This window comes from Triturus cristatus, chromosome 9 (assembly GCF_964204655.1).
Source record: "Triturus cristatus chromosome 9, aTriCri1.1, whole genome shotgun sequence".
NCBI classification, from domain to species: Eukaryota; Metazoa; Chordata; class Amphibia; order Caudata; family Salamandridae; genus Triturus; species Triturus cristatus.
This window is the reverse complement of record NC_140592.1, coordinates 19,571,010-19,591,236: the sequence shown is the minus strand read 5'-3', so window position 1 is coordinate 19,591,236 and position 20,227 is coordinate 19,571,010. Positions and strand designations below refer to the sequence as shown.

At 50.5% G+C, this 20,227-nt stretch overlaps 1 protein-coding gene across 1 annotated transcript in view; it reads right to left on the bottom strand.

Annotated features, from left to right (window-relative positions):
- LOC146797278 (ankyrin repeat and SOCS box protein 11-like) overlaps nt 1-20,227 on the bottom strand; it is an 83,827-nt gene that overhangs the window by 25,278 nt on the left and 38,322 nt on the right. Inside the window, exon 3 of the mRNA XM_085627541.1 lies at nt 17,646-17,839. Within this exon, the coding sequence (XP_085483667.1) occupies nt 17,646-17,839 (194 nt within the window). The remainder of the gene's footprint in view (nt 1-17,645; nt 17,840-20,227) is intronic.

Below are 20,227 nucleotides of genomic sequence, written 5' to 3'. Positions count from 1 at the left end.
CCAGTTCTGGATCGATGTATGCAATCCTGGGGGCAAAGTGTTGATTGTCGGGTCCATTTCTGGAGTAATGTACCCAGTCCTGGGGTCAAGTGTTGCGTGCTGTTCCAGTTCCTGAGTAATGTACCCAGTCCTGGGGTCAAGTGTTGTGTGCTGTTCCAGTTCCTGAGTAATGTACCCAGTCCTGGGGTCAATTGTTGCGTGCTGTTCCAGTTCCTTAGTAACGTACCCAGTCCTGGGGCCAAGTGTTCAGTGCTGTGTCCAGTTCTGGAGACCAGTTCTGGAGTGATGTATGCAGTTCTGGGGACGAGTGTTGAGTGCTGTGTCCAGTTCTGGAGACCAGTTCTGGAGTGATGTATGCAGTCCTGGGGCCAAGGGTAGAGTGCTGTGTCCAGTTCTGGAGACCAGTTCTGGTTTGATTCATGCAGTCCTGGGGCCAAGGGTTGAGTGCTGTGTCCAGTCCCTGAGTAATGTATGCAGTCCTGGGGTCAAGTGTCGAGTATTGTTCCAGTTCCTGAGTAATGTATCCAGTCCTGGGGTCAAGTGTCGAGTATTGTTCCAGTTCCTGAGTAATGTACCCAGTCCTGGGGTCAAGTGTTGCGTGCTGTTCCAGTTCCTGAGTAATGTACCCAGTCCTGGGGTCAAGTGTTGCGTGCTGTTCCAGTTCCTGAGTAATGTACCCAGTCCTGGGGTCAAGTGTTGCGTGCTGTTCCAGTTCCTGAGTAATGTATCCAGTCCTGGGGTCAAGTGTTGCGTGCTGTTCCAGTTCCTGAGTAATGTACCCAGTCCTGGGGTCAAGTGTTGCGTGCTGTTCCAGTTCCCGAGTAATGTACCCAGTCCTGGGGTCAAGTGTTGCGTGCTGTTCCTGTTCCTGATTAATGTATCCAGTCCTGGGGTCAAGTGTTGCGTGCTGTTCCAGTTCCTGAGTAATGTACCCAGTCCTGGGGTCAAGTGTTGCGTGCTGTTCCAGTTCCTGAGTAATGTACCCAGTCCTGGGGTCAAGTGTTGCGTGCTGTTCCTGTTCCTGATTAATGTATCCAGTCCTGGGGTCAAGTGTTGCGTGCTGTTCCAGTTCCTGAGTAATGTATCTAGTCCTGGGGTCAAGTGTTGCGTGCTGTTCCAGTTCCCGAGTAATGTACCCAGTCCTGGGGTCAAGTGTTGCGTGCTGTTCCAGTTCCTGAGTAATGTACCCAGTCCTGGGGTCAAGTGTTGCGTGCTGTTCCAGTTCCTGCGTAATGTACCCAGTCCTGGGGTCAAGTGTTGAGTGCTGTTCCAGTTCCTTAGTAATGTATGCAGTCCTGGGGCCAAGGGTTGAGTGATATGTCCAGTTCTGGAGACCAGTTCTGGTTTGATGTATGCAGTCCTGGGGCCAAGGGTTGAGTGCTGTGTCCAGTTCTGAAGACCAGTTCTGGTTTGATTTATGCAGTCCTGGGGCCAAAGGTTGAGTGCTGTGTCCAGTTCTGGAGACCAGTTCTGGAGTGATGTATGCAGTCCTGGGGCCAAGGTTTGAGTGCTGTGTCCAGTTCTGGAGCCCAGTTCTGGTTTGATGTATGCAGTCCTGGGGCCAAGGGTCGAGTGCTGTGTCCAGTTCTGGAGTGATGTATGCAGTCCTAGGGCCAAGGGTTGAGTGCTGTGCCCAGTTCTGGAGTGATGTATGCAGTCCTGGGGCCAAGGGTTGAGTGCTGTGTCCAGTTCTGGAGACCATTTCTGGATCGATGTATGCAATCCTGGGGGCAAAGTGTTGATTGTCGGGTCCATTTCTGGAGTAATGTACCCAGTCCTGGGGTCAAGTGTTGCGTGCTGTTCCAGTTCCTGAGTAATGTACCCAGTCCTGGGGTCAAGTGTTGTGTGCTGTTCCAGTTCCTGAGTAATGTACCCAGTCCTGGGGTCAATTGTTGCGTGCTGTTCCAGTTCCTTAGTAACGTACCCAGTCCTGGGGCCAAGTGTTCAGTGCTGTGTCCAGTTCTGGAGACCAGTTCTGGAGTGATGTATGCAGTTCTGGGGACGAGTGTTGAGTGCTGTGTCCAGTTCTGAAGACCAGTTCTGGAGTGATGTATGCAGTCCGGGGGCCAAGGGTAGAGTGCTGTGTCCAATTCTGGAGACCTGTTCTGGTTTGATTCCTGCAGTCCTGGGGCCAAGGGTTGAGTGCTGTGTCCAGTCCCTGAGTAATGTATGCAGTCCTGGGGTCAAGTGTCGAGTATTGTTCCAGTTCCTGAGTAATGTATCCAGTCCTGAGGTCAAGTGTCGAGTATTGTTCCAGTTCCTTAGTAATGTACCCAGTCCTGGGGTCAAGTGTCAAGTATTGTTCCAGTTCCTGAGTAATGTACCCAGTCCTGGGGTTAAGTGTTGCGTGCTGTTCCAGTTCCTGAGTAATGTACCCAGTCCTGGGGTCAAGTGTTGCGTGCTGTTCCTGTTCCTGATTAATGTATCCAGTCCTGGGGTCAAGTGTTGCGTGCTGTTCCAGTTCCTGAGTAATGTACCCAGTCCTGGGGTCAAGTGTTGCGTGCTGTTCCAGTTCCTGAGTAATGTATCCAGTCCTGGGGTCAAGTGTTGCGTGCTGTTCCAGTTCCTGAGTAATGTACCCAGTCCTGGGGTCAAGTGTTGCGTGCTGTTCCAGTTCCTGAGTAATGTATCCAGTCCTGGGGTCAAGTGTTGCGTGCTGTTCCAGTTCCTGAGTAATGTACCCAGTCCTGGGGTCAAGTGTTGCGTGCTGTTCCAGTTCCCGAGTAATGTACCCAGTCCTGGGGTCAAGTGTTGCGTGCTGTTCCTGATTAATGTATCCAGTCCTGGGGTCAAGTGTTGCGTGCTGTTCCAGTTCCTGAGTAATGTACCCAGTCCTGGGGTCAAGTGTTGAGTGCTGTTCCAGTTCCTTAGTAATGTATGCAGTCCTGGGGCCAAGGGTTGAGTGATGTGTCCAGTTCTGGAGACCAGTTCTGGTTTGATGTATGCAGTCCTGGGGCCAAGGGTTGAGTGCTGTGTCCAGTTCTGAAGACCAGTTCTGGTTTGATTTATGCAGTCCTGGGGCCAAAGGTTGAGTGCTGTGTCCAGTTCTGGAGACCAGTTCTGGAGTGATGTATGCAGTCCTGGGGCCAAGGGTTGAGTGCTGTGTCCAGTTCTGGAGCCCAGTTCTGGTTTGATGTATGCAGTCCTGGGGCCAAGGGTTGAGTGCTGTGTCCAGTTCTGGAGTGATGTATGCAGTCCTAGGGCCAAGGGTTGAGTGCTGTGCCCAGTTCTGGAGTCCAGTTCTGGAGTGATGTATGCAGTCCTGGGGCCAAGGGTTGAGTGCTGTGTCCAGTTCTGGAGACCATTTCTGGATCGATGTATGCAATCCTGGGGGCAAAGTGTTGATTGTCGGGTCCATTTCTGGAGTAATGTACCCAGTCCTGGGGTCAAGTGTTGCGTGCTGTTCCAGTTCCTGAGTAATGTACCCAGTCCTGGGGTCAAGTGTTGTGTGCTGTTCCAGTTCCTGAGTAATGTACCCAGTCCTGGGGTCAATTGTTGCGTGCTGTTCCAGTTCCTTAGTAACGTACCCAGTCCTGGGGCCAAGTGTTCAGTGCTGTGTCCAGTTCTGGAGACCAGTTCTGGAGTGATGTATGCAGTTCTGGGGACGAGTGTTGAGTGCTGTGTCCAGTTCTGAAGACCAGTTCTGGAGTGATGTATGCAGTCCGGGGGCCAAGGGTAGAGTGCTGTGTCCAGTTCTGGAGACCAGTTCTGGAGTGATGTATGCAGTCCTGGGGCCAAGGGTAGAGTGCTGTGTCCAGTTCTGGAGACCAGTTCTGGTTTGATTCATGCAGTCCTGGGGCCAAGGGTTGAGTGCTGTGTCCAGTCCCTGAGTAATGTATGCAGCCCTGGGGTCAAGTGTCGAGTATTGTTCCAGTTCCTGAGTAATGTACCCAGTCCTGGGGTCAAGTGTCGAGTATTGTTCCAGTTCCTTAGTAATGTACCCAGTGCTGGGGTCAAGTGTCAAGTATTGTTCCAGTTCCTAAGTAATGTACCCAGTCCTGGGGTCAAGTGTTGCGTGCTGTTCCAGTTCCTGAGTAATGTACCCAGTCCTGGGGTCAAGTGTTGCGTGCTGTTCCTGTTCCTGATTAATGTATCCAGTCCTGGGGTCAAGTGTTGCGTGCTGTTCCAGTTCCTGAGTAATGTACCCAGTCCTGGGGTCAAGTGTTGCGTGCTGTTCCAGTTCCTGAGTAATGTACCCAGTCCTGGGGTCAAGTGTTGCGTGCTGTTCCAGTTCCTGAGTAATGTACCCAGTCCTGGGGTCAAGTGTTGCGTGCTGTTCCAGTTCCTGAGTAATGTATCCAGTCCTGGGGTCAAGTGTTGCGTGCTGTTCCAGTTCCTGAGTAATGTACCCAGTCCTGGGGTCAAGTGTTGCGTGCTGTTCCAGTTCCCGAGTAATGTACCCAGTCCTAGGGTCAAGTGTTGCTTGCTGTTCCTGTTCCTGATTAATGTATCCAGTCCTGGGGTCAAGTGTTGCGTGCTGTTCCAGTTCCTGAGTAATGTACCCAGTCCTGGGGTCAAGTGTTGCGTGCTGTTCCAGTTACTGAGTAATGTACCCAGTCCTGGGGTCAAGTGTTGCGTGCTGTTCCTGTTCCTGATTAATGTATCCAGTCCTGGGGTCAAGTGTTGCGTGCTGTTCCAGTTCCTGAGTAATGTACCCAGTCCTGGGGTCAAGTGTTGCGTGCTGTTCCAGTTCCCGAGTAATGTACCCAGTCCTGGGGTCAAGTGTTGCGTGCTGTTCCAGTTCCTGAGTAATGTACCCAGTCCTGGGGTCAAGTGTTGCGTGCTGTTCCAGTTCCTGAGTAATGTACCCAGTCCTGGGGTCAAGTGTTGAGTGCTGTTCCAGTTCCTTAGTAATGTATGCAGTCCTGGGGCCAAGGGTTGAGTGATGTGTCCAGTTCTGGAGACCAGTTCTGGTTTGATGTATGCAGTCCTGGGGCCAAGGGTTGAGTGCTGTGTCCAGTTCTGAAGACCAGTTCTGGTTTGATTTATGCAGTCCTGGGGCCAAAGGTTGAGTGCTGTGTCCAGTTCTGGAGACCAGTTCTGGAGTGATGTATGCAGTCCTGGGGCCAAGGGTTGAGTGCTGTGTCCAGTTCTGAAGACCAGTTCTGGTTTGATTTATGCAGTCCTGGGGCCAAAGATTGAGTACTGTGTCCAGTTCTGGAGACCAGTTCTGGAGTAATGTATGCAGTCCTGGGGCCGAGTGCTGTGTCCAGTTCTGGAGACCAGTTCTGGCTTGATGTATGCAGTCCTGGGGCCAAGTGTTGAGTGCTGTGTCCAGTTCTGGAGTCCAGTTCTGGAGTGATGTATGCAGTCCTGGGGCCAAGGGTTGAGTGCTGTGTCCAGTTCTGAAGACCAGTTCTGGATCGATGTATGCAATCCTGGGGGCAAAGTGTTGATTTTCGGATCCATTTCTGGAGTAATGTACCCAGCATGGGGTCAAGTGTTGCGTGCTGTTCCAGTTCCTGAGTAATGTACCCAGTCCTGGGGTCAAGTGTTGTGTGCTGTTCCAGTTCCTGAGTAATGTACCCAGTCCTGGGGTCATTTGTTGCGTGCTGTTCCAGTTCCTTAGTAACGTACCCAGTCCTGGGGTCAAGTGTTGCGTGCTGTTCCAGTTCCTGAGTAATGTACCCAGTCCTGGGGTCAAGTGTTGCGTGCTGTTCCAGTTCCTGAGTAATGTACCCAGTCCTGGGGTCAAGTGTTGCGTGCTGTTCCAGTTCCTGAGTAATGTATCCAGTCATGGGGTCAAGTGTTGCGTGCTGTTCCAGTTCCTGAGTAATGTACCCAGTCCTGGGGTCAAGTGTTGCGTGCTGTTCCAGTTCCCGAGTAATGTACCCAGTCCTGGGGTCAAGTGTTGCGTGCTGTTCCTGTTCCTGATTAATGTATCCAGTCCTGGGGTCAAGTGTTGCGTGCTGTTCCAGTTCCTGAGTAATGTACCCAGTCCTGGGGTCAAGTGTTGCGTGCTGTTCCAGTTCCTGAGTAATGTACCCAGTCCTGGGGTCAAGTGTTGCGTGCTGTTCCTGTTCCTGATTAATGTATCCAGTCCTGGGGTCAAGTGTTGCGTGCTGTTCCAGTTCCTGAGTAATGTATCTAGTCCTGGGGTCAAGTGTTGCGTGCTGTTCCAGTTCCCGAGTAATGTACCCAGTTCTGGGGTCAAGTGTTGCGTGCTGTTCCAGTTCCTGAGTAATGTACCCAGTCCTGGGGTCAAGTGTTGCGTGCTGTTCCAGTTCCTGCGTAATGTACCCAGTCCTGGGGTCAAGTGTTGAGTGCTGTTCCAGTTCCTTAGTAATGTATGCAGTCCTGGGGCCAAGGGTTGAGTGATATGTCCAGTTCTGGAGACCAGTTCTGGTTTGATGTATGCAGTCCTGGGGCCAAGGGTTGAGTGCTGTGTCCAGTTCTGAAGACCAGTTCTGGTTTGATTTATGCAGTCCTGGGGCCAAAGGTTGAGTGCTGTGTCCAGTTCTGGAGACCAGTTCTGGAGTGATGTATGCAGTCCTGGGGCCAAGGTTTGAGTGCTGTGTCCAGTTCTGGAGCCCAGTTCTGGTTTGATGTATGCAGTCCTGGGGCCAAGGGTCGAGTGCTGTGTCCAGTTCTGGAGTGATGTATGCAGTCCTAGGGCCAAGGGTTGAGTGCTGTGCCCAGTTCTGGAGTGATGTATGCAGTCCTGGGGCCAAGGGTTGAGTGCTGTGTCCAGTTCTGGAGACCATTTCTGGATCGATGTATGCAATCCTGGGGGCAAAGTGTTGATTGTCGGGTCCATTTCTGGAGTAATGTACCCAGTCCTGGGGTCAAGTGTTGCGTGCTGTTCCAGTTCCTGAGTAATGTACCCAGTCCTGGGGTCAAGTGTTGTGTGCTGTTCCAGTTCCTGAGTAATGTACCCAGTCCTGGGGTCAATTGTTGCGTGCTGTTCCAGTTCCTTAGTAACGTACCCAGTCCTGGGGCCAAGTGTTCAGTGCTGTGTCCAGTTCTGGAGACCAGTTCTGGAGTGATGTATGCAGTTCTGGGGACGAGTGTTGAGTGCTGTGTCCAGTTCTGAAGACCAGTTCTGGAGTGATGTATGCAGTCCGGGGGCCAAGGGTAGAGTGCTGTGTCCAGCTCTGGAGACCAGTTCTGGAGTGATGTATGCAGTCCTGGGGCCAAGGGTAGAGTGCTGTGTCCAATTCTGGAGACCTGTTCTGGTTTGATTCCTGCAGTCCTGGGGCCAAGGGTTGAGTGCTGTGTCCAGTCCCTGAGTAATGTATGCAGTCCTGGGGTCAAGTGTCGAGTATTGTTCCAGTTCCTGAGTAATGTATCCAGTCCTGAGGTCAAGTGTCGAGTATTGTTCCAGTTCCTTAGTAATGTACTCAGTCCTGGGGTCAAGTGTCAAGTATTGTTCCAGTTCCTGAGTAATGTACCCAGTCCTGGGGTTAAGTGTTGCGTGCTGTTCCAGTTCCTGAGTAATGTACCCAGTCCTGGGGTCAAGTGTTGCGTGCTGTTCCTGTTCCTGATTAATGTATCCAGTCCTGGGGTCAAGTGTTGCGTGCTGTTCCAGTTCCTGAGTAATGTACCCAGTCCTGGGGTCAAGTGTTGCGTGCTGTTCCAGTTCCTGAGTAATGTACCCAGTCCTGGGGTCAAGTGTTGCGTGCTGTTCCAGTTCCTGAGTAATGTACCCAGTCCTGGGGTCAAGTGTTGCGTGCTGTTCCAGTTCCTGAGTAATGTATCCAGTCCTGGGGTCAAGTGTTGCGTGCTGTTCCAGTTCCTGAGTAATGTACCCAGTCCTGGGGTCAAGTGTTGCGTGCTGTTCCAGTTCCCGAGTAATGTACCCAGTCCTGGGGTCAAGTGTTGCGTGCTGTTCCTGATTAATGTATCCAGTCCTGGGGTCAAGTGTTGCGTGCTGTTCCAGTTCCTGAGTAATGTACCCAGTCCTGGGGTCAAGTGTTGAGTGCTGTTCCAGTTCCTTAGTAATGTATGCAGTCCTGGGGCCAAGGGTTGAGTGATGTGTCCAGTTCTGGAGACCAGTTCTGGTTTGATGTATGCAGTCCTGGGGCCAAGGGTTGAGTGCTGTGTCCAGTTCTGAAGACCAGTTCTGGTTTGATTTATGCAGTCCTGGGGCCAAAGGTTGAGTGCTGTGTCCAGTTCTGGAGACCAGTTCTGGAGTGATGTATGCAGTCCTGGGGCCAAGGGTTGAGTGCTGTGTCCAGTTCTGGAGCCCAGTTCTGGTTTGATGTATGCAGTCCTGGGGCCAAGGGTTGAGTGCTGTGTCCAGTTCTGGAGTGATGTATGCAGTCCTAGGGCCAAGGGTTGAGTGCTGTGCCCAGTTCTGGAGTCCAGTTCTGGAGTGATGTATGCAGTCCTGGGGCCAAGGGTTGAGTGCTGTGTCCAGTTCTGGAGACCATTTCTGGATCGATGTATGCAATCCTGGGGGCAAAGTGTTGATTGTCGGGTCCATTTCTGGAGTAATGTACCCAGTCCTGGGGTCAAGTGTTGCGTGCTGTTCCAGTTCCTGAGTAATGTACCCAGTCCTGGGGTCAAGTGTTGTGTGCTGTTCCAGTTCCTGAGTAATGTACCCAGTCCTGGGGTCAATTGTTGCGTGCTGTTCCAGTTCCTTAGTAACGTACCCAGTCCTGGGGCCAAGTGTTCAGTGCTGTGTCCAGTTCTGGAGACCAGTTCTGGAGTGATGTATGCAGTTCTGGGGACGAGTGTTGAGTGCTGTGTCCAGTTCTGAAGACCAGTTCTGGAGTGATGTATGCAGTCCGGGGGCCAAGGGTAGAGTGCTGTGTCCAGTTCTGGAGACCAGTTCTGGAGTGATGTATGCAGTCCTGGGGCCAAGGGTAGAGTGCTGTGTCCAGTTCTGGAGACCAGTTCTGGTTTGATTCATGCAGTCCTGGGGCCAAGGGTTGAGTGCTGTGTCCAGTCCCTGAGTAATGTATGCAGCCCTGGGGTCAAGTGTCGAGTATTGTTCCAGTTCCTGAGTAATGTACCCAGTCCTGGGGTCAAGTGTCGAGTATTGTTCCAGTTCCTTAGTAATGTACCCAGTGCTGGGGTCAAGTGTCAAGTATTGTTCCAGTTCCTGAGTAATGTACCCAGTCCTGGGGTCAAGTGTTGCGTGCTGTTCCAGTTCCTGAGTAATGTACCCAGTCCTGGGGTCAAGTGTTGCGTGCTGTTCCTGTTCCTGATTAATGTATCCAGTCCTGGGGTCAAGTGTTGCGTGCTGTTCCAGTTCCTGAGTAATGTACCCAGTCCTGGGGTCAAGTGTTGCGTGCTGTTCCAGTTCCTGAGTAATGTACCCAGTCCTGGGGTCAAGTGTTGCGTGCTGTTCCAGTTCCTGAGTAATGTACCCAGTCCTGGGGTCAAGTGTTGCGTGCTGTTCCAGTTCCTGAGTAATGTATCCAGTCCTGGGGTCAAGTGTTGCGTGCTGTTCCAGTTCCTGAGTAATGTACCCAGTCCTGGGGTCAAGTGTTGCGTGCTGTTCCAGTTCCCGAGTAATGTACCCAGTCCTGGGGTCAAGTGTTGCTTGCTGTTCCTGTTCCTGATTAATGTATCCAGTCCTGGGGTCAAGTGTTGCGTGCTGTTCCAGTTCCTGAGTAATGTACCCAGTCCTGGGGTCAAGTGTTGCGTGCTGTTCCAGTTACTGAGTAATGTACCCAGTCCTGGGGTCAAGTGTTGCGTGCTGTTCCTGTTCCTGATTAATGTATCCAGTCCTGGGGTCAAGTGTTGCGTGCTGTTCCAGTTCCTGAGTAATGTACCCAGTCCTGGGGTCAAGTGTTGCGTGCTGTTCCAGTTCCCGAGTAATGTACCCAGTCCTGGGGTCAAGTGTTGCGTGCTGTTCCAGTTCCTGGGTAATGTACCCAGTCCTGGGGTCAAGTGTTGCGTGCTGTTCCAGTTCCTGAGTAATGTACCCAGTCCTGGGGTCAAGTGTTGAGTGCTGTTCCAGTTCCTTAGTAATGTATGCAGTCCTGGGGCCAAGGGTTGAGTGATGTGTCCAGTTCTGGAGACCAGTTCTGGTTTGATGTATGCAGTCCTGGGGCCAAGGGTTGAGTGCTGTGTCCAGTTCTGAAGACCAGTTCTGGTTTGATTTATGCAGTCCTGGGGCCAAAGGTTGAGTGCTGTGTCCAGTTCTGGAGACCAGTTCTGGAGTGATGTATGCAGTCCTGGGGCCAAGGGTTGAGTGCTGTGTCCAGTTCTGAAGACCAGTTCTGGTTTGATTTATGCAGTCCTGGGGCCAAAGATTGAGTACTGTGTCCAGTTCTGGAGACCAGTTCTGGAGTAATGTATGCAGTCCTGGGGCCGAGTGCTGTGTCCAGTTCTGGAGACCAGTTCTGGCTTGATGTATGCAGTCCTGGGGCCAAGTGTTGAGTGCTGTGTCCAGTTCTGGAGTCCAGTTCTGGAGTGATGTATGCAGTCCTGGGGCCAAGGGTTGAGTGCTGTGTCCAGTTCTGAAGACCAGTTCTGGATCGATGTATGCAATCCTGGGGGCAAAGTGTTGATTTTCGGATCCATTTCTGGAGTAATGTACCCAGCATGGGGTCAAGTGTTGCGTGCTGTTCCAGTTCCTGAGTAATGTACCCAGTCCTGGGGTCAAGTGTTGTGTGCTGTTCCAGTTCCTGAGTAATGTACCCAGTCCTGGGGTAATTTGTTGCGTGCTGTTCCAGTTCCTTAGTAACGTACCCAGTCCTGGGGCCACGTGTTCAGTGCTGTGTCCAGTTCTGGAGACCAGTTCTGGAGTGATGTATGCAGTTCTGGGGACGAGTGTTGAGTGCTGTGTCCAGTTCTGGAGACCAGTTCTGGAGTAATGTACCCAGTCCTGGGGTCAATTGTTGCGTGCTGTTCCAGTCCCTTAGTAATGTACCCAGTCCTGGGGTCAAGTGTCAAGTATTGTTCCAGTTCCTGAGTAATGTACCCAGTCCTGGGGTCAAGTGTTGCGTGCTGTTCCAGTTCCTGAGTAATGTACCCAGTCCTGGGGTCAAGTGTTGCGTGCTGTTCCTGTTCCTGATTAATGTATCCAGTCCTGGGGTCAAGTGTTGCGTGCTGTTCCAGTTCCTTAGTAATGTACCCAGTCCTGGGGTCAAGTGTTGCGTGCTGTTCCAGTTCCTGAGTAATGTACCCAGTCCTGGGGTCAAGTGTTGCGTGCTGTTCCAGTTCCTGAGTAATGTACCCAGTCCTGGGGTCAAGTGTTGCTTGCTGTTCCAGTTCCTGAGTAATGTATCCAGTCCTGGGGTCAAGTGTTGCGTGCTGTTCCAGTTCCTGAGTAATGTACCCAGTCCTGGGGTCAAGTGTTGCGTGCTGTTCCAGTTCCCGAGTAATGTACCCAGTCCTGGGGTCAAGTGTTGCGTGCTGTTCCTGTTCCTGATTAATGTATCCAGTCCTGGGGTCAAGTGTTGCGTGCTGTTCCAGTTCCTGAGTAATGTACCCAGTCCAGGGGTCAAGTGTTGCGTGCTGTTCCAGTTCCTGAGTAATGTACCCAGTCCTGGGGTCAAGTGTTGCGTGCTGTTCCAGTTCCTGAGTAATGTACCCAGTCCTGGGGTCAAGTGTTGCGTGCTGTTCCAGTTCCTTAGTAATGTATGCAGTCCTGGGGCCAAGGGTTGAGTGATGTGTCCAGTTCTGGAGACCAGTTCTGGTTTGATGTATGCAGTCCTGGGGCCAAGGGTTGAGTGATGTGTCCAGTTCTGGAGACCAGTTCTGGTTTGATGTATGCAGTCCTGGGGCCAAGGGTTGAGTGCTGTGTCCAGTTCTGAAGACCAGTTCTGGTTTGATTTATGCAGTCCTGGGGCCAAAGGTTGAGTACTGTGTCCAGTTCTGGAGACCAGTTCTGGAGTAATGTATGCAGTCCTGGGGCCGAGTGCTGTGTCCAGTTCTGGAGACCAGTTCTGGTTTGATGTATGCAGTCCTGGGGCCAAGTGTTGAGTGCTGTGTCCAGTTCTGGAGTCCAGTTCTGGAGTGATGTATGCAGTCCTGGGGCCAAGGGTTGAGTGCTGTGTCCAGTTCTGAAGACCAGTTCTGGATCGATGTATGCAATCCTGGGGGCAAAGTGTTGATTTTCGGATCCATTTCTGGAGTAATGTACCCAGCATGGGGTCAAGTGTTGCGTGCTGTTCCAGTTCCTGAGTAATGTACCCAGTCCTGGGGTCAAGTGTTGTGTGCTGTTCCAGTTCCTGAGTAATGTACCCAGTCCTGGGGTAATTTGTTGCGTGCTGTTCCAGTTCCTTAGTAACGTACCCAGTCCTGGGGCCAAGTGTTCAGTGCTGTGTCCAGTTCTGGAGACCAGTTCTGGAGTGATGTATGCAGTTCTGGGGACGAGTGTTGAGTGCTGTGTCCAGTTCTGGAGACCAGTTCTGGAGTAATGTACCCAGTCCTGGGGTCAATTGTTGCGTGCTGTTCCAGTCCCTTAGTAATGTACCCAGTCCTGGGGTCAAGTGTTGCTTGCTGTTCCAGTTCCTGAGTAATGTATCCAGTCCTGGGGTCAAGTGTTGCGTGATGTTCCAGTTCCTGAGTAATGTACCCAGTCCTGGGGTCAAGTGTCAAGTATTGTTCCAGTTCCTGAGTAATGTACCCAGTCCTGGGGTCAAGTGTTGCGTGCTGTTCCAGTTCCTGAGTAATGTACCCAGTCCTGGGGTCAAGTGTTGCTTGCTGTTCCAGTTCCTGAGTAATGTATCCAGTCCTGGGGTCAAGTGTTGCGTGATGTTCCAGTTCCTGAGTAATGTACCCAGTCCTGGGGTCAAGTGTTGCGTGCTGTTCCAGTTCCCGAGTAATGTACCCAGTCCTGGGGTCAAGTGTTGCGTGCTGTTCCTGTTCCTGATTAATGTATCCAGTCCTGGGGTCAAGTGTTGCGTGCTGTTCCAGTTCCTGAGTAATGTACCCAGTCCTGGGGTCAAGTGTTGCGTGCTGTTCCAGTTCCTGAGTAATGTACCCAGTCCTGGGGTCAAGTGTTGCGTGCTGTTCCAGTTCCTGAGTAATGTACCCAGTCCTGGGGTCAAGTGTTGCGTGCTGTTCCAGTTCCTTAGTAATGTATGCAGTCCTGGGGCCAAGGGTTGAGTGATGTGTCCAGTTCTGGAGACCAGTTCTGGTTTGATGTATGCAGTCCTGGGGCCAAGGGTTGAGTGATGTGTCCAGTTCTGGAGACCAGTTCTGGTTTGATGTATGCAGTCCTGGGGCCAAGGGTTGAGTGCTGTGTCCAGTTCTGAAGACCAGTTCTGGTTTGATTTATGCAGTCCTGGGGCCAAAGGTTGAGTACTGTGTCCAGTTCTGGAGACCAGTTCTGGAGTAATGTATGCAGTCCTGGGGCCGAGTGCTGTGTCCAGTTCTGGAGACCAGTTCTGGTTTGATGTATGCAGTCCTGGGGCCAAGTGTTGAGTGCTGTGTCCAGTTCTGGAGTCCAGTTCTGGAGTGATGTATGCAGTCCTGGGGCCAAGGGTTGAGTGCTGTGTCCAGTTCTGAAGACCAGTCCTGGGGCCAAGTGTTGAGTGCTGTGTCCAGTTCTGGAGTCCAGTTCTGGAGTGATGTATGCAGTCCTGGGGCCAAGGGTTGAGTGCTGTGTCCAGTTCTGAAGACCAGTCCTGGGGCCAAGGGTTGAGTGCTGTGTCCAGTTCTGGAGACCAGTTCTGGTTTGATGTATGCAGTCCTGGGGCCAAGGGTTGAGTGCTGTGTCCAGTTCTGGAGACCAGTTCTGGTTTGATTTATGCAGTCCTGGGGCCAAGGGTTGAGTGCTGTGTCCAGTTCTGGAGACCAGTTCTGGTTTGATGTATGCAGTCCTGGGGCCAAGGGTTGAGTGCTGTGTCCAGTTCTGGAGACCAGTTCTGGAGTGATGTATGCAGTCCTGGGGCCAAGGGTTGAGTGCTGTGTCCAGTTCTGGAGACCAGTTCTGGTTTGATGTATGCAGTCCTGGGGCCAAGGGTTGAGTGCTGTGTCCAGTTCTGAAGACCAGTCCTGGGGCCAAGGGTTGAGTACTGTGTCCAGTTCTGGAGACCAGTTCTGGTTTGATGTATGCAGTCCTGGGGCCAAGGGTTGAGTGCTGTGTCCAGTTCTGAAGACCAGTCCTGGGGCCAAGGGTTGAGTACTGTGTCCAGTTCTGGAGACCAGTTCTGGTTTGATATATGCAGTCCTGGGGCCAAGGGTTGAGTGCTGTGTCCAGTTCTGAAGACCAGTCCTGGGGCCAAGGGTTAAGTGCTGTGTCCAGTTCTGAAGACCAGTTCTGGTTTGATGTATGCAGTCCTGGGGCCAAGGGTTGAGTGCTGTGTCCAGTTCTGAAGACCAGTCCTGGGGCCAAGGGTTAAGTGCTGTGTCCAGTTCTGGAGACCAGTTCTGGAGTGATGTATGCAGTCCTGCGGGCAAGGGTTGAGTGCTGTGTCCAGTTCTGGAGACCAGTTCTGGTTTGATGTATGCAGTCCTGGGGCCAAGGGTTGAGTGCTGTGTCCAGTTCTGGAGACCAGTTCTGGTTTGATGTATGCAGTCCTGGGGCCAAGGGTTGAGTGCTGTGTCCAGTTCTGGAGACCAGTTCTGGTTTGATGTATGCAGTCCTGGGGCCAAGGGTTGAGTGCTGTGTCCAGTTCTGGAGACCAGTTCTGGTTTGATGTATGCAGTCCTGGGGCCAAGGGTTGAGTGCTGTGTCCAGTTCTGGAGACCAGTTCTGGAGTGATGTATGCAGTCCTGGGGCCAAGGGTTGAGTGCTGTGTCCAGTTCTGGAGACCAGTTCTGGTTTGATGTATGCAGTCCTGGGGCCAAGGGTTGAGTGCTGTGTCCAGTTCTGAAGACCAGTCCTGGGGCCAAGGGTTGAGTACTGTGTCCAGTTCTGGAGACCAGTTCTGGTTTGATGTATGCAGTCCTGGGGCCAAGGGTTGAGTGCTGTGTCCAGTTCTGAAGACCAGTCCTGGGGCCAAGGGTTGAGTACTGTGTCCAGTTCTGGAGACCAGTTCTGGTTTGATATATGCAGTCCTGGGGCCAAGGGTTGAGTGCTGTGTCCAGTTCTGAAGACCAGTCCTGGGGCCAAGGGTTAAGTGCTGTGTCCAGTTCTGAAGACCAGTTCTGGTTTGATGTATGCAGTCCTGGGGCCAAGGGTTGAGTGCTGTGTCCAGTTCTGAAGACCAGTCCTGGGGCCAAGGGTTAAGTGCTGTGTCCAGTTCTGGAGACCAGTTCTGGAGTGATGTATGCAGTCCTGCGGGCAAGGGTTGAGTGCTGTGTCCAGTTCTGGAGACCAGTTCTGGTTTGATGTATGCAGTCCTGGGGCCAAGGGTTGAGTGCTGTGTCCAGTTCTGGAGACCAGTTCTGGTTTGATGTATGCAGTCCTGGGGCCAAGGGTTGAGTGCTGTGTCCAGTTCTGGAGACCAGTTCTGGTTTGATGTATGCAGTCCTGGGGCCAAGGGTTGAGTGCTGTGTCCAGTTCTGGAGACCAGTTCTGGTTTGATGTATGCAGTCCTGGGGCCAAGGGTTGAGTGCTGTGTCCAGTTCTGGAGACCAGTTCTGGTTTGATTTATGCAGTCCTGGGGCCAAGGGTTGAGCGCTGTGTCCAGTTCTGGAGACCAGTTCTGTAGTGCTGAGAGGTGTCAGTAGCATCAATAGATTTGGCAATCTCATTGGCGGGTTCAGGAGGATGGTGCACATGTTTTAAATGATCGCCTCCTTTAATAAAAATAAAAACAAGCTAGTGTCTGCGAGGCGCATCTGGTTGGAATAGCACCACTTACTTCTAACCATCTGCATAGATTTGAGTCTGTTTAAAAACATTAATCTCATGTAAGTGTGCTGAGGGGTCCAGATGTTTAGTTTCTCTAGTACACTGGGACCCTTTGTCCATCTTCAGTTGCATCAGCACCTCAAAGACAAGACGTTGAATGGTACCCGGCTTGGATCTGAAAGGTGCTGGTCCAGCTGTGCGGAGGGAGACGTGGGAGGCCACTTCCTGCTACTCATGGGATGCACCCAGTGGCATTATTTGCTGCCAATGGGGCATTGTAACTCCACTGCACCCTCGTGTGGCCATCCATGATATGGCAACGCTGAGATACATGGGCCACCGGCTCGCCTTAGTTGAGGGGACACTGGGGAACCCTTTCGAAAAGTAGGAGTGATATTTCTCCTTTGATAAGAAACATACCAAGTCCACAAAGGTGATATTAAAAGGTCATTGCATTAGCAACCGTTTATCACAAGAACCAGCTGGCACACCATGTCACGGTGCAAAATCATACACAGGCTGTCTGGGCGCAGGAAAGTCGGGCTCATTAGGGTGAAAAAATAATAGAAAATTACAAAACATCTTAGCTGGTCCCTGCATCAAGGTTAGTTTCTCAAACATTGTTTGTTAGCTCTAGAGTAAGCAGCAAAGTGGGTGAACTTTGGTGCTTAATGCTTTTTTGGTCAGAATTGTTTGACTTACAATTAGTTAATAATTAAGTATGTTTTTTACATCTTGAGTGGGGCCTGGCACGCTGTGTATGACAGTTCCAAGCTCTGCTAAAGGTGAAGTGATCACATATATGCGTTTCATCACCTGATGAGTCACAGAGGAGCTAATACACATGCGAGAACCGGAAGCGGTTTGGAGCCCCCCCCCCCACCCCCTTTTCTTGAATTGTTTTTGGTTCACAATTGAATGGTATGAGAATGGATGTGCAAGGGGACAAATCATTGTATAACACAGTAATACTACAGGCCTAATCACGCTCAGTGGAATTATGCAGCAAAGAGAGGGCCACATTATGTGGCAGGATTGAGAAAATTATGCAGCAAGAAAAGGCAAAATATGTGGCATAATGCGGCACATTTTTTAATAGTATTACTTCAGTACCTTCTACTTTTTACACTTGCTAACCATGTCTGGATATTAGTTGTACCTCATCAGTACCGGTTTAACACCCAAATATAGCAATAGGCAACAGAAAGGTGACCAGTTCACCTTTGGAAAGGACTTTCTACTGAGAGGCAACACGTGCCACTGCATTTTTAGTAACTTTTTAACCATATGGGCTAGAAACTATTTTTGTGTTGTTAAAATCAGCAGATAATGCTGCAGATGGTGGATTATGTGGCAAATGTGACAAATATATAATGATGCGAAAATCGCAGGAGCCGCACAATCGCATAATTCCAGTGGCCCTGGGCATAATTCCTATACCGCAGGAGGACAAAAATGCTGTAAACTTGGTCAAACAGATGCTATAATATACAGTCCACAATGCAGTGCTGCAAAAAAAACTTTGCCAAAATATTATACACCAAAGACAATGACAGCACAAAACCACGTTAAACTGGCTTGTAATAGAAGCCGCAAAATACACAATACACACATCTGGGATTTAGAGAGTTCCACTGTAAATAAGAATAAATACATTTTACTCTAGATTTTGTGGCTTACTTAGAGCTTGCCGGAAGCGGGACATCTGTCAAAAAGTGTCCGTGCCTCAAAATTCCTACACTGCTCTTTCTGCACTGAAGCACAGCAGCACTTCAAGGGAGCTGGGGTGAAGGCATCTTGGCTGTCATGCTGGGCGATAACAACACAGGGTTGTGGGAGAGGGCCTGCCCTTCAAGCAGCTTTGTTTTCAGAATCTATTTAAGAATCACATGATACAAAGTTCTGTCGGCTCCACCACAAGGACTGGGTGGAAGGGTCAAACCTGGCTTGGGGTCTCCTTGCCACCTATGCAGTTCCATTCAGATGAGAAGAGGCACCTTACCTGTATCAGGAGTAGGACACAGTCTGGAAATAGGCCGATTGCCGCATGCAGCGGGGTCCCGCCGTGCTTACAACAGCTGTTTACACTGGCGCCGTGTTGTAGAAGCAACTCCATGGCCAGCTTCTGTCCCTTGTAGGCAGCCCAGTAGAGAGGGGTTTTCCCATAGTAGTCCTTCCGGTCCACCAACTCCTTGTCTGTGATATATAAAGAAGCGTCTTTAGTGACCTGTGCGTGGAGAACAAGGCACAAACTTACAGCTTCACCTTCACCAACATCAGCCCTGAATCTAGACTCCAACCATACAATACTCTAATGACCCTCGACCTGCATCCATCGCTGCGACACGAAGAGAGCCCAGGGCTGGACCTGAGTCCACCTTCATCAATAGATCTCAGCCACCATAAACTAGTTTTTCAGTTCTCCTCTCCCAACAAAGAGCCGGGCTTTTTCCAGTTGAGACCAGCAGCTACTGTCCTAACACTGTGCATCTCTGGAATTGCAAACATGCTAGAGGAACTGGTAAAAAAATAAATACAAAGTCACTCAGAAAGCAGCATTACGTTTGATATGAACCAATCAGTTTCCATTCGCAAGCACTGAGCTGAGAGGGCCCTGATACATGTGTGGCATGAGCTGCTTAGCTAGGCAGAGAAGGGATCACTCAGCAAACTGATTCTCCTGAGTCCTCCACTGCCTTCTACATTGTGCATCACAACGTTCTACTAAGCCACGTCCAATCTGCTGCACACATGTCCGACCAAGGATTCAAGGGGTTCATTTACTTCTTATAAGAACGAAGCTAAAACCTCAGACTTGGCACTTTTTTGTCTCCCAGTCTACGCAGTCACATTCTGCACACAAAGCTCCTCTATTTCCCCTATTCTTTTAATTATTTAGAAGAAGCAGTTGATGAGCCTTCTGAGGGCCTACTCCCTGTGATTCCACAGATACACCGATGACACTCAAATCTACCTAGAGGTCGCAGGAAACAGACGCTTCTTCAACAGTATTTTGAACCGCCTCTGTGCAATTGAAAGTTCGATGGATCAAAACTGCCTAACACCAACTGAACAGTTCAAACTAACATCTCTAAACCAACTGGTAACCAATAATTACTTGCAGTCCTTGACCATTCTGCAGTGTGTGACACTTTCAACCACCACAGGACACTTGTCATGCTATAACAAAGAATGGGCTTCACAGGACATTCGCCATGCTATAACAAAGAATGGGCTTCACGGGACACTGGCCATGCTATAACAAAGAATAGGCTTCAAAGGACACTGGCCATGCTATAACAAAGAATGGGCTTCACAGGACCCTCACCATGCTACAACAAAGAATAGGCTTCACAGGACACCCACCATGCTATAACAAAGAATAGGCTTCATAGGACACTCGCCATGCTATAACAAAGAATGGGTTTCACAAGACACTCGCCATGCTACAACAAAGAATGGGCTTTACTTCACAGGACACTCACCATGCTATAATAAAGAATGGGCTTCACAGGACACTGGCCATGCTATAACAAAGAATGGGTTTCACAGGACACCCACCATACTACAATAAAGAATGAGCTTCACAGGACACTTGCCATGCTATAACAAAGAATGGGCTTGTGAAATCAGGCACTAAAATGGATCTCATCCTTCCAGGCTCATCAGGATTAGCTGGTGAAAAATGAAAGTCCTCTCTCGAGCATCTTTCTGATGACGAGCAGGGTCTCCTAAAGCTCTCTATTGGGCATGATACTGTTTAATATTTATCACATACTTCTAAATGCTTCTCGGGTGGATTCTGGTATTACCATCCACCGATATGAAGACTAAGCGCAACTTTACTTAAATACATCACACATTCAAGACATCATTACTTTCATATCCTGTATCCTGAAATTTCAGCAGTAGATGTCCAGTAATGTTCTGATGTTAAATCCTCCCCAAAAAACATATCTCAACCTCCTTAATAAGACAACCATCACCAAAAGAACGTCATCATGCTAGACCATGCTCATAACAACCATCTTTAAAAGCTACTTTGATGCTGTGCTTCTGGCTGAACTCAAGCTGGACATGTTCTGACCTCTAAAAATCCCATTGTAAAATCTCTGAACTTCATCATTGACTACCCATGAAACATTATCACCCATACCAGCACAAACTGCAAACTGTTTTTTCACCCATCGAAGAAAATCAAATATTTCCTAACTATTTAAACCCTGATCATTATTTAGCTTGAGGGTGGATACATCCAGTGGTCGAAGTGGGCGGGATCGGAAGGGCACGGCGTACCCCTACTTTTTAAATGTAAGTCAGTTCCCCTACTTCTTCATTTTTATGTTCGGAGCATTCCTGGGACGGCAGGAATGCTCCGAACATAAAAAATATTACAGGATAATCCAGCCCCGTGTGGTGCACATCGAGGAAGGCCTCTGCAGTTGCCAGGACTTCCTCCCCCTTCCGCTCTGTATCTGTGGTGGGCAGGGGCCTGCCCAGCAACACTGTAGGAGCCGTGGTGCACTGGAGGAACAATCAGTCAGCATGAAAAACCGGCTACCTCTGATGGGCCGACAGTGCAGT